We start from the raw sequence: 21,037 nt of genomic DNA, 5'->3' as shown, positions 1-21,037 counted from the left end.
ACTGTGCTAAAACAACCGAACTATTCATTGCACACCCCGTCTAAATAAATAATAAAAAATCAGCCGTCGTTTTCATTGAGTTCTACATGAAACTTTCTGTAAAGACACAAAGAAATTTAAATGGAAATTCGAATGTTTTGTATACCCTGAATGAACTTGAAACTAGGTTCGCTTAATTAAAATTATTTAATCAAAAGAAAAATAACGTCAAGGGAATCCTTATTTACTAAATAAAAGAACGCATTTAGAAGTATATTTTTCGGTAAAATAATATTGTCGAATGTTCCTCGAGTATCGCAGAAACACTTTCAAACACGATGTTGTTAGGACACTATTCAATAAAGGAACAGCGTAGACATAGAAATCGATATTCATCAATAGCAATGACTATTGGTATTCACCTGGTACTGCGGCAACGTATATCACTATTCGATTCAATCGTAATCGACGTCGCATCCTGTACACGTGTACATGTAATATGCAAAAGCAACTAAATTTGATCGCATCAGTTATAATTGAATAACCGTGTTATAATTTCTCTACGATACGTGGACTCTGTAACGTCTTTCACAATTCATGTCTGGACCAAAATGAAATACTGTAATTTTCGAATATTAAATCGGGACAATAATTTAATATTTATATTCTTGTAAATATGGGAAAAGCTACGTTGCATCCAAATACACAGTGGTGTCTAAATTGGCCTTTATGGTACTGGTGAGTAGCCGAGTAACTCCTAAACCGTGTTCCCAAGTGGGTAGCAAATCTAAGCAAATCGAAGAGGTTGAACGTGCAGTGGACATGAAATGGTTTCGGGTCGAAATGCTGGCCGATGGTAGCGGCGTATCCGCGGCCAGGGTCGATTGGTAACCGCAGCTACTCGACCTCGGTCGGGACCTGTGCTATGGATTCTAGCTTGCGGTTAAACCTCCTTTCAACGAGAACAGGGGCGTAAATGAATCCTATCACAGAGCCTCCTAGATGCGCCGCTATGTAGTTCCTGTCTGTATTCTTTATTCGACTTCGTCTCGCGTTCTTTGTAAGTCACGAATTGACCCATAAAGATGAGTGCCACTCGGATGAGAACGGTGCTTGCCGAGTGGCCGCGAGTACGTCACGTGCAGGGATTACTTTCGAACGAAAGCGTTCCGGATTGTTTCCTAAATAGATTTTGTTTAATTTTCATACGTTTATTTAATATATCCTATATAAAATAGCAGCGAAATATATGCTGTGTATTAATCAGAAATTTCGAACCATAAAACGGTGCATTTCGCGGTGCACTACATCCGCGATAAGGCGAGTGGTGAAACATGAATGAATAATTAATGCGACATGAAAACGGTACACTTTGTCGTGTGTTAGTCCCAAGTAAAATCTTGAATACAGGCCCGCGGTAAAAGTGCAACAACAACTTTAATTTAGAAAACAGAGACCCGCAATTAACTTAAAAGCAAGCCAAGCACTCAAGTGCAATTGCAAATAACCCGCATCGCTCTGTGCTTCTACAACGTATTGCAAGCAATCAAATATTGTCCTGCTCTTCCAATTTATAAATGGATTGAACAAGGACATGGTTGTACATGATAGTACCTATATTCATCTATCGAGAATATTGTTGCGGGAGGATCACCTGCTGCAGAGAATAATTCGGTATATTCGAGATAAACTGTGAAAATCGAAGAAAGTATAATAATTTCATTTCAAACTGATGATAGTCTGACATATTTCAAAATATTATATTTTAGAGTCGATTTATCTAACAAAATGAAGCTGTTTTTGTTGCAGGTGGAGTTGTCGCAGCGTTTGAATTTGATCGAAGACACTTTCCTCGGAGATTCATTGGCAGGTTGGCCGTTCATGAGATCACATAATTGTCCGCGAACGAGCCACAACGGTGCTTCTGTAAGCCGTAAGCGATTGTAAACGAGACGAGACATCCACCTGTTGCGAATTCTGACACGTCTATCATGCCAGAGTAGACAGATAGGTGAGTAGGCCAGCTTCTATCTTCGAGCGGCACGTCTCGGTCCTCCATCAAGGAGCCGAGATCCTATCTAGGATAAATTTACGAGGAGATCTGGTATTTTACGTTATCCCTGACGTTTAAACCGGCTAGATCCTCCTTATCGCGGCGTCCATGATGTTTGATCGTAGATAAGGGTTAGACTGCATTTATAAACTGAGATATCATGTAAACTGCATCAAGCGGTCTAAATTTGTTCTAGGAACTAGATTTAGGTTCTGAAATAGGGATTTTATATCTTCCAAATATTTCTTTGAAAATAGCAATCTATAAGTGAATTAAATTTTCTGAAGAGTAGGTATTTACTTTGAACCCATTTTAAAAGGAAAATTCTTCTTTCAAATCTTGAGTAAGTTTTTATATAATTAAAAATCAAATTTAAAAATGAAATACGAGAGGAGCCGGAATTGAATTAGCGATTAGCATTCTTCGAGTGAAGGAAAGTTGCACCCGGGAAATTCACCATCTGAAGATCTTAACGAGAGATCTTGAAATCGTTAGGAAAGGAGGAAAGAAGAAGCGCGGCTCGAATTTAAAAATATCCTAAGGGAGTCGGCCGTTCGCCCAGCGAGAACGTAGATCACTTTGGTCTTCCTTAATTACCTTTCACGGTATTATGCAAAAAAAAAGTATTCAGGGAAGAGAATGGAAAGCAGAAAAGGTAGAGAGAGTAGAAGAAGCTTTCCAAGAAGAATTAATCCCTCGACCTCTGACCTCCTCCATACACGTCCGCTCGATTTTATCGGGTGCATGCTTCCAGAAGTGAATGAATCCTTAGGAAATGCGATGTTCGGCTAAATGGAAAAAACGAATAGCTTCTTCGTAAAAAAAAACTGTGTCCTTCTTTATTTTAGACAGGTGTTTCTAATTAATTCACTAACATAGATGCCAGTTTTCAAAATTTTTATTATATTTCATAAACGAAAATGTTAATACAGTTTAATTTTATTATTAATAACATGCTATTACATTTTGCCAAGAAATTGTGTTTTAAATGAGGTCGTACAGGTGGTAGTGCTGTTTACATTGTGACCTAAATCAAAGACCCTTCTCGATTGAAAATGATTAAGAGTCTCTAATACAATTACATGGTCATTAAATTTTTTGTAGCGTGATAGTTATAATTAAACTTTCGCTACAGTGCCATTATTCGAAAGTTCATCAACGCGAATACCTCGGAAAATTGATTTTAACTTCGTTGAATCTCTGTTTACCCAGGTTACAATGTGTCGCTGGTACAGATTGCGAGGGTTAAAAATATTTAACATATTGGAATAAACGATAAAATGAAGAAATTCATTGCTTCGTCTTCTTTTCTTCGAATTCTTGGGTATTCAATCCATCGTTGGTCGCCGACAAGAAAGTCGATTTGCCACGAGGCCACCTCACTCCCGCGGTGCTTGCAGGTTCTCTCTCGTTAATCGAATAATCGACTGCAATGCACTACGGAATTGAAGAAGCAACGCGACAACGCACACGCTCGTTTCTTCTCCTTCGGCTTTATAGACTTCCTCCTCTTAGCTTTTCATCCCTTATCAGGCCTGTTTAGCTTTCCTTTTCATGTCCGTGACCCGCGGCATTCTTGCTCGGTGACGTTCAATTCTGCTGTTATAAATGGACGGTGAGAGAGAGAGGAGGGCAGCAATTTTCACCAGTTTTCGGATAAGTCCGACCCTCTCATCCGCTTTCGTTTTTTCGTCTTCCTTCCCCTTTGATCTCGCCGAACGATATTCCCACGGGAAAGAGGATATGCATGCATTGTCGTGGAGAGATTACATGCACGGGTGGGTAGAGAGGAAGCGGAAAGTCAAATAAGCGCAAATTGTTAAGCAACGAAGTTGGTGAAACAGAAATTTTACCTTGGCAAATTTGATACGTAAATTTTTCCGGAATAACCTCGCTCGTGGCGCATAATGATACGGAATATTCAAATAACGATGTACATTCGAGTTATTTTAACTAAATTATTATAATATAACGTGGGAAATTTAACACATCTGCTACCGTGATGGGTTGGAAAAAATATCTATCACAGAGTATATTTTATTTTTTTATTTTTATACAATATACAGACAATCCGTATATACAATTCAAAATATCTCTAATCATAAAATGAAAGTAAATTTGAAAATTTTAATGAAACTCGAGACACTTTATTATTTTTTCAATTTGCTCGTACTCGTTAAGGAAGGAAAGCTGAAAATTGTTCCTCGTTGCTTTAATAAAATAACGGTTTAACTGGCGCTGTAATTCGTTCGTTTGCCTCGAATCTAGGAAATTTCCTCTACACTTAATAACGAGACACTCGGCTCGGTAATAACGCGCGTACGTGCAAAATATTCTTTGTCCGCTTTCCTTTCACAAGCCAGCTCAACGAACAGATTAGCTGTAGGGAAATTGCTTTAGCGTGAAAGAAAGTGTACTTACTTTTAGACGATTCCGTTCTATGAAAATTCTAATTAAACATTACTTATTTCCCTGTGAACTCGTTTCATGGAAGATGAACAGAAATACATATCCCGATTATCTAATAATCCCAGTTAACGACATTTTTTTCCATCCCTTATCCGTTCGTTTGGCATCCCTCTCCAACTGCCTTAATTTACCAAATTTCTAGAGGGCATCGTTCGGCTTTAATGTGGTTTAGTTTCAGCACACGCGCGCTTCTGTCTCGACGGTTAATTACTCGCAGTAAAAGGAGTGCTATATTTCGAGCAGAACCAGCACAAAGCGTTATCACTTTTAATTACTCGTTTTCAGTCGACTCCCTGTGATAACGTGCCCTTTACCGCTAAACACGCCATGTCCATTCCCGTGGCTCGTCTAAATGCTCGAACCATCACGCTGACAACGAAAGATCTTTCCGTGTTAAAATGAAACGACGAGCCGCGAAAAAACAACAGGCAGACAGCAATGAATGTTCCTCATAAGCAAAATACATTTAGCCTCACTGTGTCGAGACAGTGATTATTATTTGGGAAAAAATAATTAAAAATTTATTCTGACAAAATCTGTTCAGCGTTCGAGCTTTGCTCGAAGGAGAAAATTTGTTCTAGCTGAAAGTGACGAGTACATTGGTGAAAAGCTGTTAATACCGTAGCTACAGCGCAGAGCTTGGAATGCAATCTATTATGTGGTCTTACTCGAGAGTACCTTTAGAATCCGGCATTATCTCTCGCGACTGCCTTGAATATGAAGCCAGTTCATGGCAGACTGATTTCACGAATCATTTCATAACAGTGAATTAACCCTTTCAATTCCACCCATTCATGTTTAACGATCGCGACACTACGACGAAAGAGATATTGGAATAGGAGCAACTAGAATAGAAGAAATTTAGGAAGTGACACTTTCAATGGTAACCACTGGGAATAGTATAACCAGGAAGTAAGGTATACAGGTCAAACGAAGCGAAAAATTGGAATATGAATTACTGGAAGATGTAGATTTATTAAAAAATATATAGATCATAGATTGCAATCTTTGCTGGTTCGTAGAACTTGAAACTTTCATAACTGGATATACATTTTGTAGCAATTGCACCAATTTACGTAGCACTAGCAACAAATATTCGTTGCTGCCGGAAGTACGACGCTGTTCAACGAAAGCATAATGATCCAAACAGCGCGAAAACTTAATCCTCCAACGACCGAAACTTCGGAACTAACTTCGAACACGAAATTGCTGTACGCTTCCTGGTGCCAAATGATGCTCTAAGGATTAGCCTGGTTACACCGAGCAATCTTCATAATAATTGTCACGACGGTCCTCTACCACCTACAGGTGTTGCAATATTTTTACAATTTATGCAGCTACACAGAGTAATAATTCATTTCTATAAAAGTATGACTTTCCTTTGTTTCCCGATACTTTTTCAACCACGAACCGTAACAATTCCAAGGTAAAGAACGTTCCATGATACCGATGAACACTTCCATTATTTATTAACATTACCAACGTTATTCACGATCAGTTAACGCCGTATCTCCGGCATTATTCTGCTCGTATTTCCAGCAACTTTTACGGAGGGAAATGGTGCGCGGTATATGAAGACGGGTTCAAAAGAAAAATGAAAAGGTCAACGATAGCGCCATCATACACGATGTATCGTAGGTATAAAGATACACATATTATAATAAATGGTTATAGTTTCTAAGTATCATTTTAAAGTAGCCATTCGGGTTAAAAAATCGCTGTAATTTCCGAATTTACATCGTCGCTACAACAGGAACTAGGACTGTAAAAATATTCAAGTGTCGCGATTACTTTTATCGGTACTTGCGCTAGAATGATCTTATAGTATTCGACTTCTTAGATTCGGATTATTGGATTTTATCGTACTTTGATACGTCTTTGCTGACATTTTATTAGTTCGTGACATACTATTGCAGTGCTTGTCAATTCCGATTTTATTTCTCGAAATCTATATTTCAATACTAAACTACTTAATACTTCAATATCGACAAAGGATATCGTTCAATAAAATACCTTCTCAGTTTTCCTTGAGAAAAATATTCTTTCTCGTAACTCCTCAAGTGTGCATGATAAAAAGAAATACTTTAGTGATAAAAGTTATTTGAATAAAAAAAGAAAGAATTAATAAGACATTCCATTTAAAAACAACGAGGAATAGTCCCTTTGTTTCACTAGCAAATGGGACAGCCTTGCAGTTCTATTTAATTTAAAAAGAAAAAAAATGAAGTCTATATTGTAACACTTTATTTGACCCATCCTCTGTATACGCTATACAAATTTCTATAAAGGAGAAACATTACCTATTGTATAATACTCTGAACGAATTCACAGAAGGCAATGTCTGTTTAAATTCATCTACGAGAGTTCTATATATCGAACAACAAATAAAGCACTTACGGAGTGCTTAAACGAAAGAGAGTAACGTGAAGTTCACCTCGAAAACAACGACGCCAGGAGAACGGTAATAAATTAACGATGCTTCAACACCGACACTCGGACTTACGCTTGGAAATCCTCTTTACCTAATTCCGAGGAACACGGCCCGTGAACCCAATCCTCGAGGATGATTTAATTAGGACGTTCAATTAGAACACATCAGCGGCTGCCCCTTTCGAAATTGCTGAACCACTCTCGAACGCAGACCTTATTTTCTCTATTCCCGTCGCTTTTCTGTGCAACGAGAAATGGGGATAGTTTTGTTTCGCAGCCGTGAAAGATCACGGTTAACCGAGTGCTGGCTTTGCGAATATCACGTACGATCGCGTCAGAAAGGGAAACACGCAACTACGTTATCAGCATCGCAGTGATTTTCATGAAATATTGAATATCTCATCAGCCAAAACGATTAGCACACTACCACGGGGACATGGAAAATTACATAATCTCCGACATTAACGGTAATACGTTTGACCGTGTCGATTAATGTCCCTGTGCGTGTGCTTTTCAGCTCGTTATTGTAATTTCTACGAACTGTTGCTTTGTTTGCAATTTAAATGAAAAAATTAAAATTTTCATGCCAAGATGAAACCCTTACTATCCTAAAACTCTAAGGTTCGAAAGTTGAAAAATTGTAAAATTCTAAAACTTCTGCTTACACTATAGAACAGTACTGTAAAAGCAATTTGCAAATGTATCCCGTTCGAGCAGAATAAAATTAAAAAAACCCCTTCAGAGGTTTAAGTCAAATACGCTTCGCCCTGGGAATTACATTTAAATATCCAGCGTCTCGACGCGACGGTCGGGATGGCAGCAAAAGAAGAAAAGGAAGTACCTCGGGCGAAAGTGTAGCCCAGAATCCTCGACAGCTGACTGGTTTTTCCGTGGTTACATATATCACAGAATGAAAACGCAGGACACGGTAAGCTTCTTACCTATAGACGAGCCGAGAGAATCGAGGCTTGCACATCGGAGCGTACTCGTTTTGCTGCAACGAGCAGCCGTGTGCAACTAAAACCAGGCTAGAATATCGCTTGGAAAGTGTCTATCTTCCTCGGGAAACGGGCAAAGAAACTGTGCAGGATAAAGTGAGCACCGCTTATCTTCTTTGCGCAAGCGAACTCGAGTTACGAAGGATTCCTGTTTACGTTTAAGCGAGAATTAAAATACGGTGGAAATTGCAGCTCCTGAACACCTAATACTCGATCATTTTATTAAATGGATGGTGCACTCGAATCGAAGAATATGCATGAGTATCGGAAAAGGATAAGAAAATATACTAATATAAAAATACTTTGCAAGTTGGAAGAAATGAATTTGCACGAAGCAATATGCAAGATGCAAGATGCCAGATGCAATTTAGAGAAGAAGGATACATTCACATTCTGGGGATACATCGTCGCACTTACGAAAATAGTGTAATCGAACTTGTTTTCTTACTACTTGTTTTTATTTGCAGCCAAAAAGCTTAGTCTGAAAATTTGCATTTTCATTTAAATGCAACTCGAGTGCAACTCGTTACTTCAATCGAATGGGTTAATATATTAGAAGTTCTTAAATTTATTTCAATGCAATTCACGGCAAAACTACTTCCAGATTCTATGTTTTTACTCTAATGAAATTAACATTGCACCTAAGCTACTGTTATATTCATTAGAATGTTTTTTTAATAGAATACACTTCGAAGGGAGGAAGAAACTATCTTCGGTAAAAAAGTAGAATAACTTTCTTCACGATTGAAGACCGATCGCTGTAAAAGTGTTGAATCACTTCGACTTGTGCAAACGACGTGATTGATCTTCCAATGAACCACCAATCACCTCAACTGTTCCTTCACTAGCTATCGGTAATACGTCATTTCGATTTTTGAAAAACCATGAAATATGCATCATTTTCGTTCCTGCATTCGGTCTCTTTTCTTTCGTGCATGAGGAGTCAAATATTGGCCAGTGGCCAATTTCATTTCGCGCGAACAATGTGCCGTTTCGATTTTCAAATAGTAATAAAATACAGATTTATGTGGGTGGCCCCTTTCGGACGGCGGGATCTAAATTATCGAGAAATTTTTCACGTTAAAAATATGTGATCGCAATCGAATCTGCAATATTGTTTGCGCGACAGGTATGAATATTTTTAAACACTCTCGCGATAAGAGATTCCGCATTTCATGAGCTGACTTTCATCCCCCGTAAAGTATTCGGAACATTTTTTTTTTTTTTTTCTAACTTCACAAATAACAAAGTAACTGAAAGAGTTGAAAACTTTTTGTGGTGTTCTTATTTAGAAGCACGGGTCACAGATCCGGATACAACTTTCCTCCCCCGGAACAGCTCTAAATATACTCTCGTTTATAATAAACGACACTTCTATTTTCCTCCTCGGGAAAATCAATTTTATCTCGAGATTATGCAAGGTACTCGAGGGCGTGCATTACGTAAGACACGATAGCAAGGTTAGAACAAAAGGGAGGCTCGCGTGCATAAGAATCCCTCGGAAGGAGCGGCATCTCCTCCTCGACTCGCTTAAAGACCAGATTTCCAGCTAACGGCTGGATATAGAGTAGTCTAGATTTTCGCGTCGTCTCCTCGTTTCGCTTGGCTCGCAATCAGAAAAGCGTCGCGACGGACCGATCGATGCGTTCTTTTGTCGTAGACGCTCCTCTCTTTTCTTCCGCTTTCTTTCACCAGCCCCCATACCGCATCCTCCGCCTACCGCTATCCTCGAAACGCAAGTGAATCAAAACGGGAAAAAAAGAGAAGAAAAGGCAGGGACACGAGGGTGAAACGAGGCGCGAGAAGGGAAAAAAAGCAACGTTGATATCAAGAGGTTGGTAATCGGCACTCTGAGACCTTGCTACAAACGCACCCCAGTTACTTGAGAATCTACTCGGCTTTTTTTTTTCCTACGTCGTGCAAAACGTTTTATCTAGATCGCTAACCTTTGATCGGACTCCCCTCCGCTTTTTATACGACGTATATCACGAGGGGTGCAATGTTTTGTCTATACTTTTTTCCCATAACTTATTGTTAGTCAGTGTAATAACTGGTATCGTGAAAGGAAGAAAATTGATTTTCGTAGAGTCTCAAGTCAGACACTGAGACTATTTTTTGAGGATTGATATCATTTTAGAATTGACAGAGATAAATTGTTAACCCTTCAACCATGGTGACTGACATGGTCAAAGACAAAAATGATGACGACAGAAGAAATAGCGTAAAATTTAGAATTTTTAAATAAATTTTTCATCCAATCGAATATACTGAAAATGCAGCAGCCATCCAACCACAATCGATGCTTTCGGCAAGAATCTGCCACGTCAATTGCAGCGTTTGCAATTCCATTCTTTCTCTCCGTTTTTCTATTTTCATACATTCGAAACGGCAGAGAAATGTAGTTTCTGTGTTCGAATGATCATAGAAACCCTCCTGTTCTATGCGGCAGAAAAATATCCTTTTTTAAAGAAACGTTCAGACTTTGAATCCGGAAAGGCTTCCATTCAATTTTGCTTTGTTTCTCTGAACGTAATACTAACAAGAAAGGGTTTTCACCCTTCTCCAACCAACACTGGATCAATTTTGATCTGTGTAATTTTAAAATGGGTTAGCCTATAATAGTTTAGAATGTTGCTAAATACCACATAAACTATGCACCATAGCTAAACTATTATATTCTCTAAAATATTTCAAATTCCACATGTGGAACGCGGGGTTTCAAGCATCGTTGATTTCAAAATTAAATATCATTTTAGTAATTATTTTAAAGAGAAATTGTTGAATTTCATATATTTCTAATTTTTGGCTATTTTACAGATAGGTGACAAAGTTTGTTATCAAAGGTTTCTCTAACACGACGTATCGTAAAGTAGTGAACTGACAGAGCCTGTCGAGTTAAGCCCTTCACGTGCACTGTCTGCAGGCACCAGAGTCTCCTCTTGATAATACAATTTTCTTTAACACCTTTATCTCGACACCACCTTAAACCTTAAGTAAAATTAACATCTCAGTACTCTCGCCATGAAGAGAATCTTAACTGAGGAACCTAGCTAGGGCTGTGAGAAGTATCGGTTATCTTGTTCGTGACACTAATTATATCATTCAACGCGAGTAATCACTTGATTCTCAACATTTTTTATTAACAATTATATTAGCGAAAGCCAAAGGGGGAAAACAATTCATTACATCCGTGACCATGTTAAGGATAATGGTACATAGTCATTAATGTAGGTAAGCACCATTATCGAGAAGCGTGAGGTACAAAGGGTAGCTTCTGACCATAATCGCTTTCATTAAGATGAATGTGTTAAAGTTTCACTTGACGTTTCGCGTGCAAAGGTGTACTTTGGTTATCGTGCAAAATTATTCGGACCATGGGGTGTACGCGCCGTTTAACGTTCAAGTTCAACCCCGATAAGGGAGTATTTTCGAGTGAATGTCTTATCTAAACGAAATTTAAACCCGGAAAATTACTGTGCCATTAGATATGGGACATTTTTATAATTTCCATCCGACCACTCAATTATGCAGAGAATAAATAGGTTCTTCGACAATGAATAATCATTTAGAATAGAAAAATCGAAGTTTGACTTACCATGAGGGGGTTTGGGCACAAAGAGGTTCAAATATAGGCAGTCTTCGCTCTGGTTGGCCAGCAACGGCGCTAGCCTCTCGAGGTAGGCGCGTCTGATCCGTGGCTGACTGGAATCCGGTTCCGGTGGTTTTTGGGGGCACGCAGGTGGCATGGTGTCCGCCAGTTTGGTACCGCGCCACGGGGTCGGTGTGACCGGTGGCATGTATCGCAACGCTCCAACGGGTGGCGTGGCATATGGTACACCATAGTAAGTCTCGACGGAGGTCGACGACCTGGCTTCGACGCCCCGCAAAGTTCCGTACCTTGTCCTGACCGTCCTGGTGCTGTACTTCTGGCTACCCGCGAGAGCCTCCGCCCCGACGGAGCACCAATGTCCGCACAAAAGTCCGAGAAACACGACGATCGTCGCCAAACACTTTTTCGATCTGTCTGTTCTGTCGACGCGTTGTTCGACAACCTCTCCCCCTCGATCTTCATCACCTCTTTCACTTGTTCTTCTGCTCGCACTTTCGTTACCACAGATACCGCACGGTCCCCTTTCCCTCTGACAAACATTCTCGTTTCCCGATAAATGAACCCGGATCTCGATAGAGCCGCGCCGTTTCTCGTAACCGTTCGTTTCCGGCCAAAGGCACCGCTGGTAGACCGGTGTAGAATATCGGACAGCGTCGAGACGCTCGTGAGCATCGTGGAAGATAAACGATCGTTCGAAACTATTGTCCAAGGGTGGTAACCCTTCGATAGGGTAAAGAGGCGAGAGGTTTTTCCTCTTCCTCTTCCTCGGAGATGAGGAGGAGGACGTCCGCATCGCGTCACGCCGCCGCGGACTGGCCCCTCCGGGCCCCGCATCTGTGGGGCCCTCCTACTAAAGGACCTCCCTCTTCTACTTCTATTCCTTCTCTTCTTTCACCTTGATCTTTCCTCACGAAACTGTTTCCTACTCTCTTATTCCTCCCCGCCGTATCTTCCTTCGAACCTTCCGTCGCTTTTCTCTCCTTTGATCTCGCTCGCTTCTTCAAACTTTCAATCGTTATCCTAGATACTCTCTCTCTCTTCACCGCACCCTTCGATTTCCGATACTCCAGCTGCCTGCCCTCCCGATTCTTAATCTCTCCGCACACTTTATCCCTAACCGGCTGCCAATACGCGTACAGGCCACACTTCTTCGTCGTTTCTCCGTACTCGATCGTTAAACCGTTCACCGTGAACCCGCGAGATATCGGTGCTAACGCGCTGATCGACTTTAAAGCTCTCAGTTCCATCCTCGAGGACGTACGTGGACAGGAACGAGTGTCCACGTTGCCGGGAACTCGTCTTCGTTTATCGTACCGTTCGTCGTTCGTTCGATGAACGACGAGCTGAAATCGACGTCAGCGAATAATTTTAAGGGAAGCATCGGCAAAGAGGGTATCGGTGTATACCGTAGTGCCAGCCCTTAGGTGACCAACGGCTTACAGAGTTTCTAGCGAGTACTAGCTGCTTTGGCTATGCTTCACACAGCCCGGAGGGAAATAGTTTCCAAGTACTTTATGCAGGCTCGAAGATACTGGCAGTTCTTGGGATGCTTCTGGATCGTTTATGGTATATCGTTATCTATTAATCAATTCCTTAGTTCTGTTCTTATGGTGATAGTTGATTTATTCTTCGTCGCGCAGCTGTCTTGGCCGCACTTTTCTGTAACAGAAGTAAAAAACAATGTTTACTATTAAAATTTGTTAAATTTCACTTCTAATATAATGGAAATTGTTCAATTTATAGTAGCAGTAGAACAATCGTGCATCTGGCAATGTAATTTCCACGAAATTTCCCAATCAAATCAGTGACAAACTGAAATTACATTCTACAGGGGTGAAATACAACTCGGCGAGGGAACAATGGTGTAATAACATTAGAATCTGGCTGGGAAAACTAACCGATTTCGCTGTTGTTTCTACAGACGTTCAGCGAGCTTTTTCACTCCATTGGGAATTACGTCGGCAACTCAATTTGTAACACGTTCCGTTTCGAGATCACAAATGACACGAAACCCAATAGTAGTCCGGTTGCTGTGGCAATGTGAGAATTTGAAATTTCCCAATTGGTGGGCCGGTTTAAACGCAATCCTTTAGTCAGTTCATCGTGCAACCCGAAGTTCGCTTCGACAACTCTCTTCTCCAATGGGAATCGAAGCGGAAGGAAATTACCAAACATTACCTCGGCGATGGTAATTACAATACGTACATTTGCTCATTCGTCTGCGAGAACGGATTAATCTCGCGTATTCAAGCTAATTTGTTAAATACAACCAGCTCCTTTCACAGATAACGTATCTTTCGACTGTATTCCCGTATGAAATCGTGTAATTTAAAGCGCATTCGTTTACACAAAATTAACATTTATTCGGTCAAATTTATACTTCCCAACAATGATACGATAGTACGATGAAAAACACTTTCGAGAAATAATGTAATTCCAAATGTAGTAACGATGAATGGTTTTGCGTGAAGAACGATCGTATTTTCCGAGCAAACGACAGGAGAGTTAAACTTACGAACGTTCACCCCGATAAAAATTTATACGGCTAATGCTCGTCTCTTAAAGTTTAAAGATCATTCGCGTTCTAACGCGAACGAAAATTTATACGAACCGAGACGGAACGACGGTCTGCGACAGTAAACGACACCCGTTCCTATCATTTTATATTCCATCGGATGAGGGAAGTAGGTTTCGCGGGAAGGATGGTGGAAAAACTTGGCGCGAAGGATTGCAATCCGAAAGTTTGGATCAAACTGTAAACGCGACCGGCAAGAGTCTAACTACTTGCTGATTCGTCGCCTATCAGAGGCTTCCATCGACGGAAGTTGGCCGGTGTCGGTGAGGCTTTGCAACTTCAAAAGAGGATCAAAGTGTCGTCGGATTACGCGTCAGATTCGAGGCGACGAGTATCTGTCCGTCTCCTCCTATTGGTCGAGATATCGATAACTAGACCATCATCGAGACGAGTAGGACAAGGAAATAAGAGAAAGGAGAGCGAAGGGGTAGGAAGAAGAGTAGTTCGTGGCGAAATTAAATTCCTGGCTCCCACTAATTGCAGAGGACGAGCAGGGCGATTAATAATACCAGGGAGCCAACTTCCAAGCTGGCGCAATCGATCCTTTAGGAATTATTGAGATTCGGATGATGACAGTCAAGACAGGGAAGATCAATGAACTTTTTTTATAGAAATACCAATGTTATTCGCTAGTGATTCATTCATACTTTACGACAGTGATACTGATTAGCGAAGGTATGCATAAGATTCATGTAAAGAGAGTTTCAAGAATAATTATTACACATATAATGAATATAATTGAAAATTAATTATGTTTATCAATGACTTCAGTTCAGATACACATAGGCTCATGAAATTACGAAGATTGTATTTTACACGAAACTTACGGCCATCAAAGTGTTAGTCCATTAATTATGTTACACTTGAATATTCACAAGCATTTATAGTTAAGAAGAAAGAGGGAAGGATCTGAATAATTAATGTACTGTACTAGATACGCTCAATTTCACTGTGGCTGTTGGAGTGTTAATCATTTTACGATAGTACTTTATGATCATGCCGGTAATTAATGTTAACTCGTTGCCATTAAAATATGTATTCTACACAGAAGCTTAGTACTATAATAATGTTCCAATATTAATGATCACTAGCAATATTCAAATTTACATCGTGAATAATTTTGGAGGAAGAAAATTGGAACTTCAATTAATACCTTCGGATGTGTCTTGAGAACTAAATTTTGCAAACAAAAAATACTTAGAAGAATGATGTATACTTTTAAGGTCATAAGAATCATTAAAAAATGAATCGACGTACAAGGAAGAATTCTATTCCAGCAACTGTTGGAGGGAAGGAAAAGCCGTGGAAGTTACGGAATCTTTTCAACCGTGATTAAACCGTGAGCTAACTAAAAGTTCTCAATCCACCAGGTATTTGCATACCTTCGAACTTAAACGGCTTCAAGAGAGGGGAACAAAGTTAACACTTCGCTAAGTAGTTTACTATTAAACCATAAGCCCGGAGGTGCAAGCTGTTTGCAATTTACATGATTAGACAACGATAACGCCAGAGCCATACGTGTCGGCCGTTTAGCAATGATTTTGAAACACTTCTATTCGTAAAACACTTTGAACATACCGTATCTGAAACTTTCTGAAACTCCACGAGGATCAGCACAGTGAATGCCAGGATAGCCGGCTTCAATCAACGGACCGCGTTGCAAATCCGACAGCACGACACCGTGTCACCCATTGGTCCAGTTCGAGAGGTCGGATAAAGCCAGCACATTGTTGCAAACGAAACGAAAGGAACACGACAGATCATTGCCACGATCCACCTCTGGCTTAGTTCACACGGCACTCGTGCAGGTTAACTCCGTCCGTCTGATCGGTTCGCGAACAAACTCGTCCATCACTCCACCACCTGCACCCTCGCACCAACCACTAACCACGAGGTGTCTTCATCTCGTGCTACCTCTTCCTTAAGCTTTCACTACTCTCGTGTGGATATCATGACGACGTCGTTCGTCTCGCGAGACGGCTCACAAAATTCCCGGCGACATCGAGAGGAAAACAAGAAATGGACACTCCGAGGGGGGGTGGATGAATCGCATACGACCGTTCTGCTGTGACCGAACAATCAACCGACCGACCGACCAAACCCGATCCCGAAGACCAATCCCCAAGGACGACCCGCACCCTCCGTGCACGCGATCGGCAGTCTGTCCCGGGCTTTACTGACGGCCAACCGCGCGACCTCCATGGAGGTGGCGGTGCTGGTGCTGCTGGTGCTGCTGCTGCTGCTGCTGATGATGATGCTGCCGTCGGTGGTGGTGGAGCTGGTGGTGATGGTGGCGGTAGCAGTGGAGGTGGAGGATGGTCCGGCACTCGAGGAAGCCGGGACATCCACAGCGCCGACGCCTGGTTTCGTACCGACCACCAGTCCGGTCGATAACGCCACGGCAACCCCCGGGTCGTTCCGACTCTCCTCCTTCTCGCTCCACGCTTTTCTCCCTCTTTCACCTTCTACCCTTCTTCTGCTCAATTTTCTCCCCCTTCTGTCTCTCCTTTCTTCTTATTCTTCTTCTTCAAAACTTCTCCGCTCTACCATCTTCGCGTTGCTTCTTCTGCATGGAACCTCTTCTACTCTTCATCGAGCACAACTTCTAAGCTCGATTTTTACTCCTCTTTCGCATTCTCCCGACAGCGATTTCTCCTCGTTCGACGGCATCTCTTCCAGATTGTGCTCCTCGCTGTTACTGCGCCTTGGTCTCTTTCGTCGCACCCCTTACCCTCGCTACGGTCCGCGACGAACGAGGGATGGAAACAGAGAACGGTAGACGTTTTCTTTGTTCGTGTTGGCAGCAACAGACAGTCATCGCGCTGGAAAGGGAGGGATGGTCAACAACGTACATCTTAGAAAGGGTGAAAATATTCGCTAGATCGGATTACTGTGATTGAATCTTCTATTTATTGGGTAATTATCCATTAAGTCGTCCGGATTAAACTTCTTAAAGCCTAAATGCTTTTCATCTATGTTTCAATTCTGCCTGATAACTTTGGTTATCCTTCGATCACGTGCAAACCGTAAATCACTAACTATTCCATTCGTAAGGAAACACCTTTTGATGCATCAGGTGCAATTCGATTGCACTTTGAAAAGCGACCAACAGGCACCGAATGCCGAGCGCGATTGTTTTCTTCTCTATCCATCGGGATAAATAAATCCCGGGGGTTGGTAAACACCGAAGAAACAGTTGAGATAAATTAACAGGAATCGAGTTAGCCTGACTTGCGGTATCTCCGGGGAGAAAGAGTGGCGAACGCACTCCCCCCTGATGTTTGTCGAAGAATTACGTGTTTATTAAATGAGAAGAGGACGAACGGGGATAGGAATTGTTTCTATAGGGTAGGATAGATAGATGGTCGCGTAAACTAACAATTTTCTGCTCTCGTTTATGGAAAAAGTTTGGAAACGCGTTCGCCTGATTTATAAGATTACCTTCCCTTTGTAAAACTACCGCTTTGAACGGAACTGCTTGTGAATCTGGTAAAATACAGGGCGTTTCTAAATTAAACGATTGAACTTTGCCAATATGTTACGTAGAAGGTAACGTTGCATTATATTCGAAGCTGCTATTAAAAACTGTAGCTTAAAGAATATCAATTTTTCATTACAAAATTTACCTCGTCCTTTCCGGAGCTCTGTAAATTTTGTATTAAAAAGAAAGAGTACTCCTCCATTTAATTATTTTGTCGGTAGAAAGTAGAACTGAAATTTCAATCAGCTAAAATCTTGCGGAAATTCGAAACAAACGAAAGCATCGCTATTTGTCGTAACTTTCAACCCGTTCGTAGGGTAGAAAGCCGAGGGCCGTAAAAATCAGTGGAATATTTAAATCGCCGTCACGGTGGTAGCTAAACTCGAACGTGGTCACGTGAGCATGCTCGGAAATTGCCTCGTTATCCTCGACGTCGTCGTTATTTACGGGTCTTAACGAGCGAAAGCTTACGCTTTCTCCTCTCGTCAGAACGGTACGAGACTCGGTTACGAGCCACCCTTTCTTCGCACTCGGCGCGCATTTTCTTTCTACGCTTTACCCCAGCTAGCACTTAAAATGCGACGGAACGGGCTTTTAACCGATCAAAACTATATTTCCATTCTGGATCGATAGGCGAGAACACCGGATGCAAATGTACGTACGGTAACACGGACCAAGATATTCCGTCCTATAAAACGGTGAATAGCTTTGGCGTCTTGATGAATACTGAGGGAATCCGACGACGCTTGAATTTTTTTTTTATAGCTACTCAAATGTTTTAATCAATGAAATATTGTCGAATTTTGAAAGAATCGTATTAAAAACTGCAAGTACATCTTATATAAAGTATATCCTAAAAAATAAATAGTATTACTTTTTCAAATAAAAACTTTGAGACTCGTGGCTTCGATCGTTGGCCCGAGGATGGAGGAAAGATGTACTGGCTTTATTTACCCTCATTCAATAAGATGTAGCAGTGTTCAGGAAGTGGGGATGCACGAGACTTGAGAAAAAAGATGTGCGCAGATGCAGGCCTGGTCAACTTACGAAACTTTCCCCGGATGTGGCTGCAAAACCTTGGAGGAGTTTCACGACGAAGACCAGAACACGGCGTTCTCTAAACAAGGTTCGAACGTGGATGATATTCGCTGCTCGAGTTATGGAATCGAGTTAAAGCAATTTATAGCGGGGTAGTGACCCTGCCACGTAGTCGAGGAAGCCGGCTACGATATAAACGCATGGCCTGGTTTTTCTCCGGCTAGGACGACTGGTGTATCGTTACAGAAAATATTAATTAAAGAAGCCTCTGAAAAATAGCATTTCCAGCAAATCATCTGGGAACGACCCGTTTTATTACGAATTTTCTTATCTGCTTTATGACTCTTAGTTAATGAAATGTGTCATTAGGAACAACAGCCTCTGGCAACCATTTGCCACAAATGCATAATAAAACGCGTTAATTGGTACAGTGGAAACAGTTATGTGTAGAATACACTGTAATTGCAATTATACAGAATGGAATCGTTTCATTTTTCAATTTGCACTTTCCATTCGTTACCTCTAGTAATTAGTATTTTGATAGCAGCACATTTCATGAAGTTTATGATTCTCGCAATTTTATGTTCTTTATAAAACATACACTTGTTCTAATAATTTCCTATTCGTTTCTCTCTCTAAGACAACGGTCGTTATAATATAAAGAAAATGCTGAAAGTTGCAGAGATTTCTATTGAAAATCGTCCTGCGGTATGTATTCTCCACAATGAAGGCAATTTCATCGGAAATATTGCAAGTGGACTAAAGATATTGAAGAGCAGTGTGTGGAATATTATAAAAGAAAAAGAAACCACTCGCGGAATAATGAATGGGAGTCCGTAAGAAGTAAACGTTCTTTATAACAGGAAGCCAGGAACATTACAATAATTAGTTAGCGTAAAAGAAAATTAATGGTGCCAGAAATTAGCTGTGAACTTAATAAGAAAGGAAACAGAAGTGTGCCAGTTTTAAGGAACAGTGAAATAGCTTTTAAACGAAGCTTTATTTTTGAAGATAAAACAGTTGCGAGAAAATCGTATTTACTTGCAGCAAATAAATGAAAAAATTACAAACCTTCGCACAACCATAAAGTTCAGAATATTTTCTTTATACGATACGGAAGAAATTTGAAAAAATTCCTCGACCTGCAAGCCACGGAAGCTCAGCTTTCAAAGCAATCAATCGATTCCCGTCACAGTTAATTAGATCCTCTCGAACCTGTGCAATCGAAGGTAACGCGGTTCCTCCTCTCGCGGACAAATAGATCGAATTTTCCACTGACACAGGAGCGATCGTAACTTATGAAGCGACCGGACGAGGGAAAAAAGGGCAACAAAGGGAAGAAGGAGAGATTGGTCGTTCCTTGTTTGTCCTCCAAGGAAACGCCGTCAATTAAGCAGGTGTATCCGGAGGGGTAGTTATCGGGAGGGAAATTTAAGAGATAGACTAAGTCGCCAGGACAACGCCGGTTAATTTACATTTCATTAGTTTAATGCTAATGCCTGCCTCCTTTACAGAGAACGTATGGACTTTTGCCAAGGTACGGATTTTTCTGCAAGAAATGCTAAGAGATTTTTCCGAAATAAATGTTTCCCCACGATATCGGTAATTTATGTGGTACGATTATACTGTTATATAATTAGTTAACAACCTTGTAGTGAAATGGGTTCACAGGAACAGATGCACAAAATCATTTTCATAAATTCTGTACTTCTTTTTCGTTTCATATACGTAAATCTACTGCATTTTACCTCTTATATCTACTATTCAAATTTTCTTTCACGCAGTAATTAATTAATTATTAATATCTTCGTCGTATCATGAAAGCATAATTAATACATACTAGTGCATAATGTAAAATGAAATGTAATGCAAGTGCTTAATAATAGAAGACTTGCAAACACCTGTTGAATACATTTCATTTATGCATGATTCGCTATTTAAATATTAAATCAGAAATGTATGTACCTACTTATGTATGCTATGCTTAAATAATTATTACGTTAACGTGCTTATACAGTAAAGCATCTCTATGTTTCATTTTAATGTACAGAATATTACATATAAAATAATAATTACAATCTCGGGGTTTTTGAATTTTTTAAAAATTTGACGTCGCACAATATCATATTCGATATTTTCAACGATACGGAATGTAAATTTATTTACAAGGTAAAAGCGAGTTTGCTTTTAGACTTCGCTACTATAGCAAAACTCTTTGAAGATCAATAGGGAGAATCAAATTACGCACTTACGAGGCTAATGCATTGTGTCCTTATAGATAGAAACTTCATAAAAATCTTCTTTCGTGAAGTAAAAATTTTGTGATAAAGTAATTATAAAACTATAATGAACTATGTTGTTCAATTACTATTATCAATTTAAAATAACAATAAATCAAATTGCA

At 40.4% G+C, this 21,037-nt stretch overlaps 1 protein-coding gene across 1 annotated transcript in view; it reads right to left on the bottom strand.

Annotated features, from left to right (window-relative positions):
- Positions 1-16,820, bottom strand: part of LOC117601068 (neuroligin-1) — a 34,372-nt gene extending 17,552 nt beyond the window's left edge. Inside the window, exons 1-2 of the mRNA XM_034317338.2 lie at positions 15,693-16,820; positions 11,525-13,198 (exon numbers count right to left, since the gene is read on the bottom strand). Of these exons, the coding sequence (XP_034173229.1) occupies positions 11,525-12,332 (808 nt within the window). The 5' untranslated portion in view covers positions 12,333-13,198; positions 15,693-16,820. The remainder of the gene's footprint in view (positions 1-11,524; positions 13,199-15,692) is intronic.
- Positions 16,821-21,037: the final 4,217 nt, after the last annotated feature.

This window comes from Osmia lignaria, chromosome 16 (assembly GCF_051020975.1).
Source record: "Osmia lignaria lignaria isolate PbOS001 chromosome 16, iyOsmLign1, whole genome shotgun sequence".
NCBI classification, from domain to species: Eukaryota; Metazoa; Arthropoda; class Insecta; order Hymenoptera; family Megachilidae; genus Osmia; species Osmia lignaria.
Note: the sequence above shows the minus strand (reverse complement) of the source record. Positions and strands in the feature narration are given on the sequence as shown.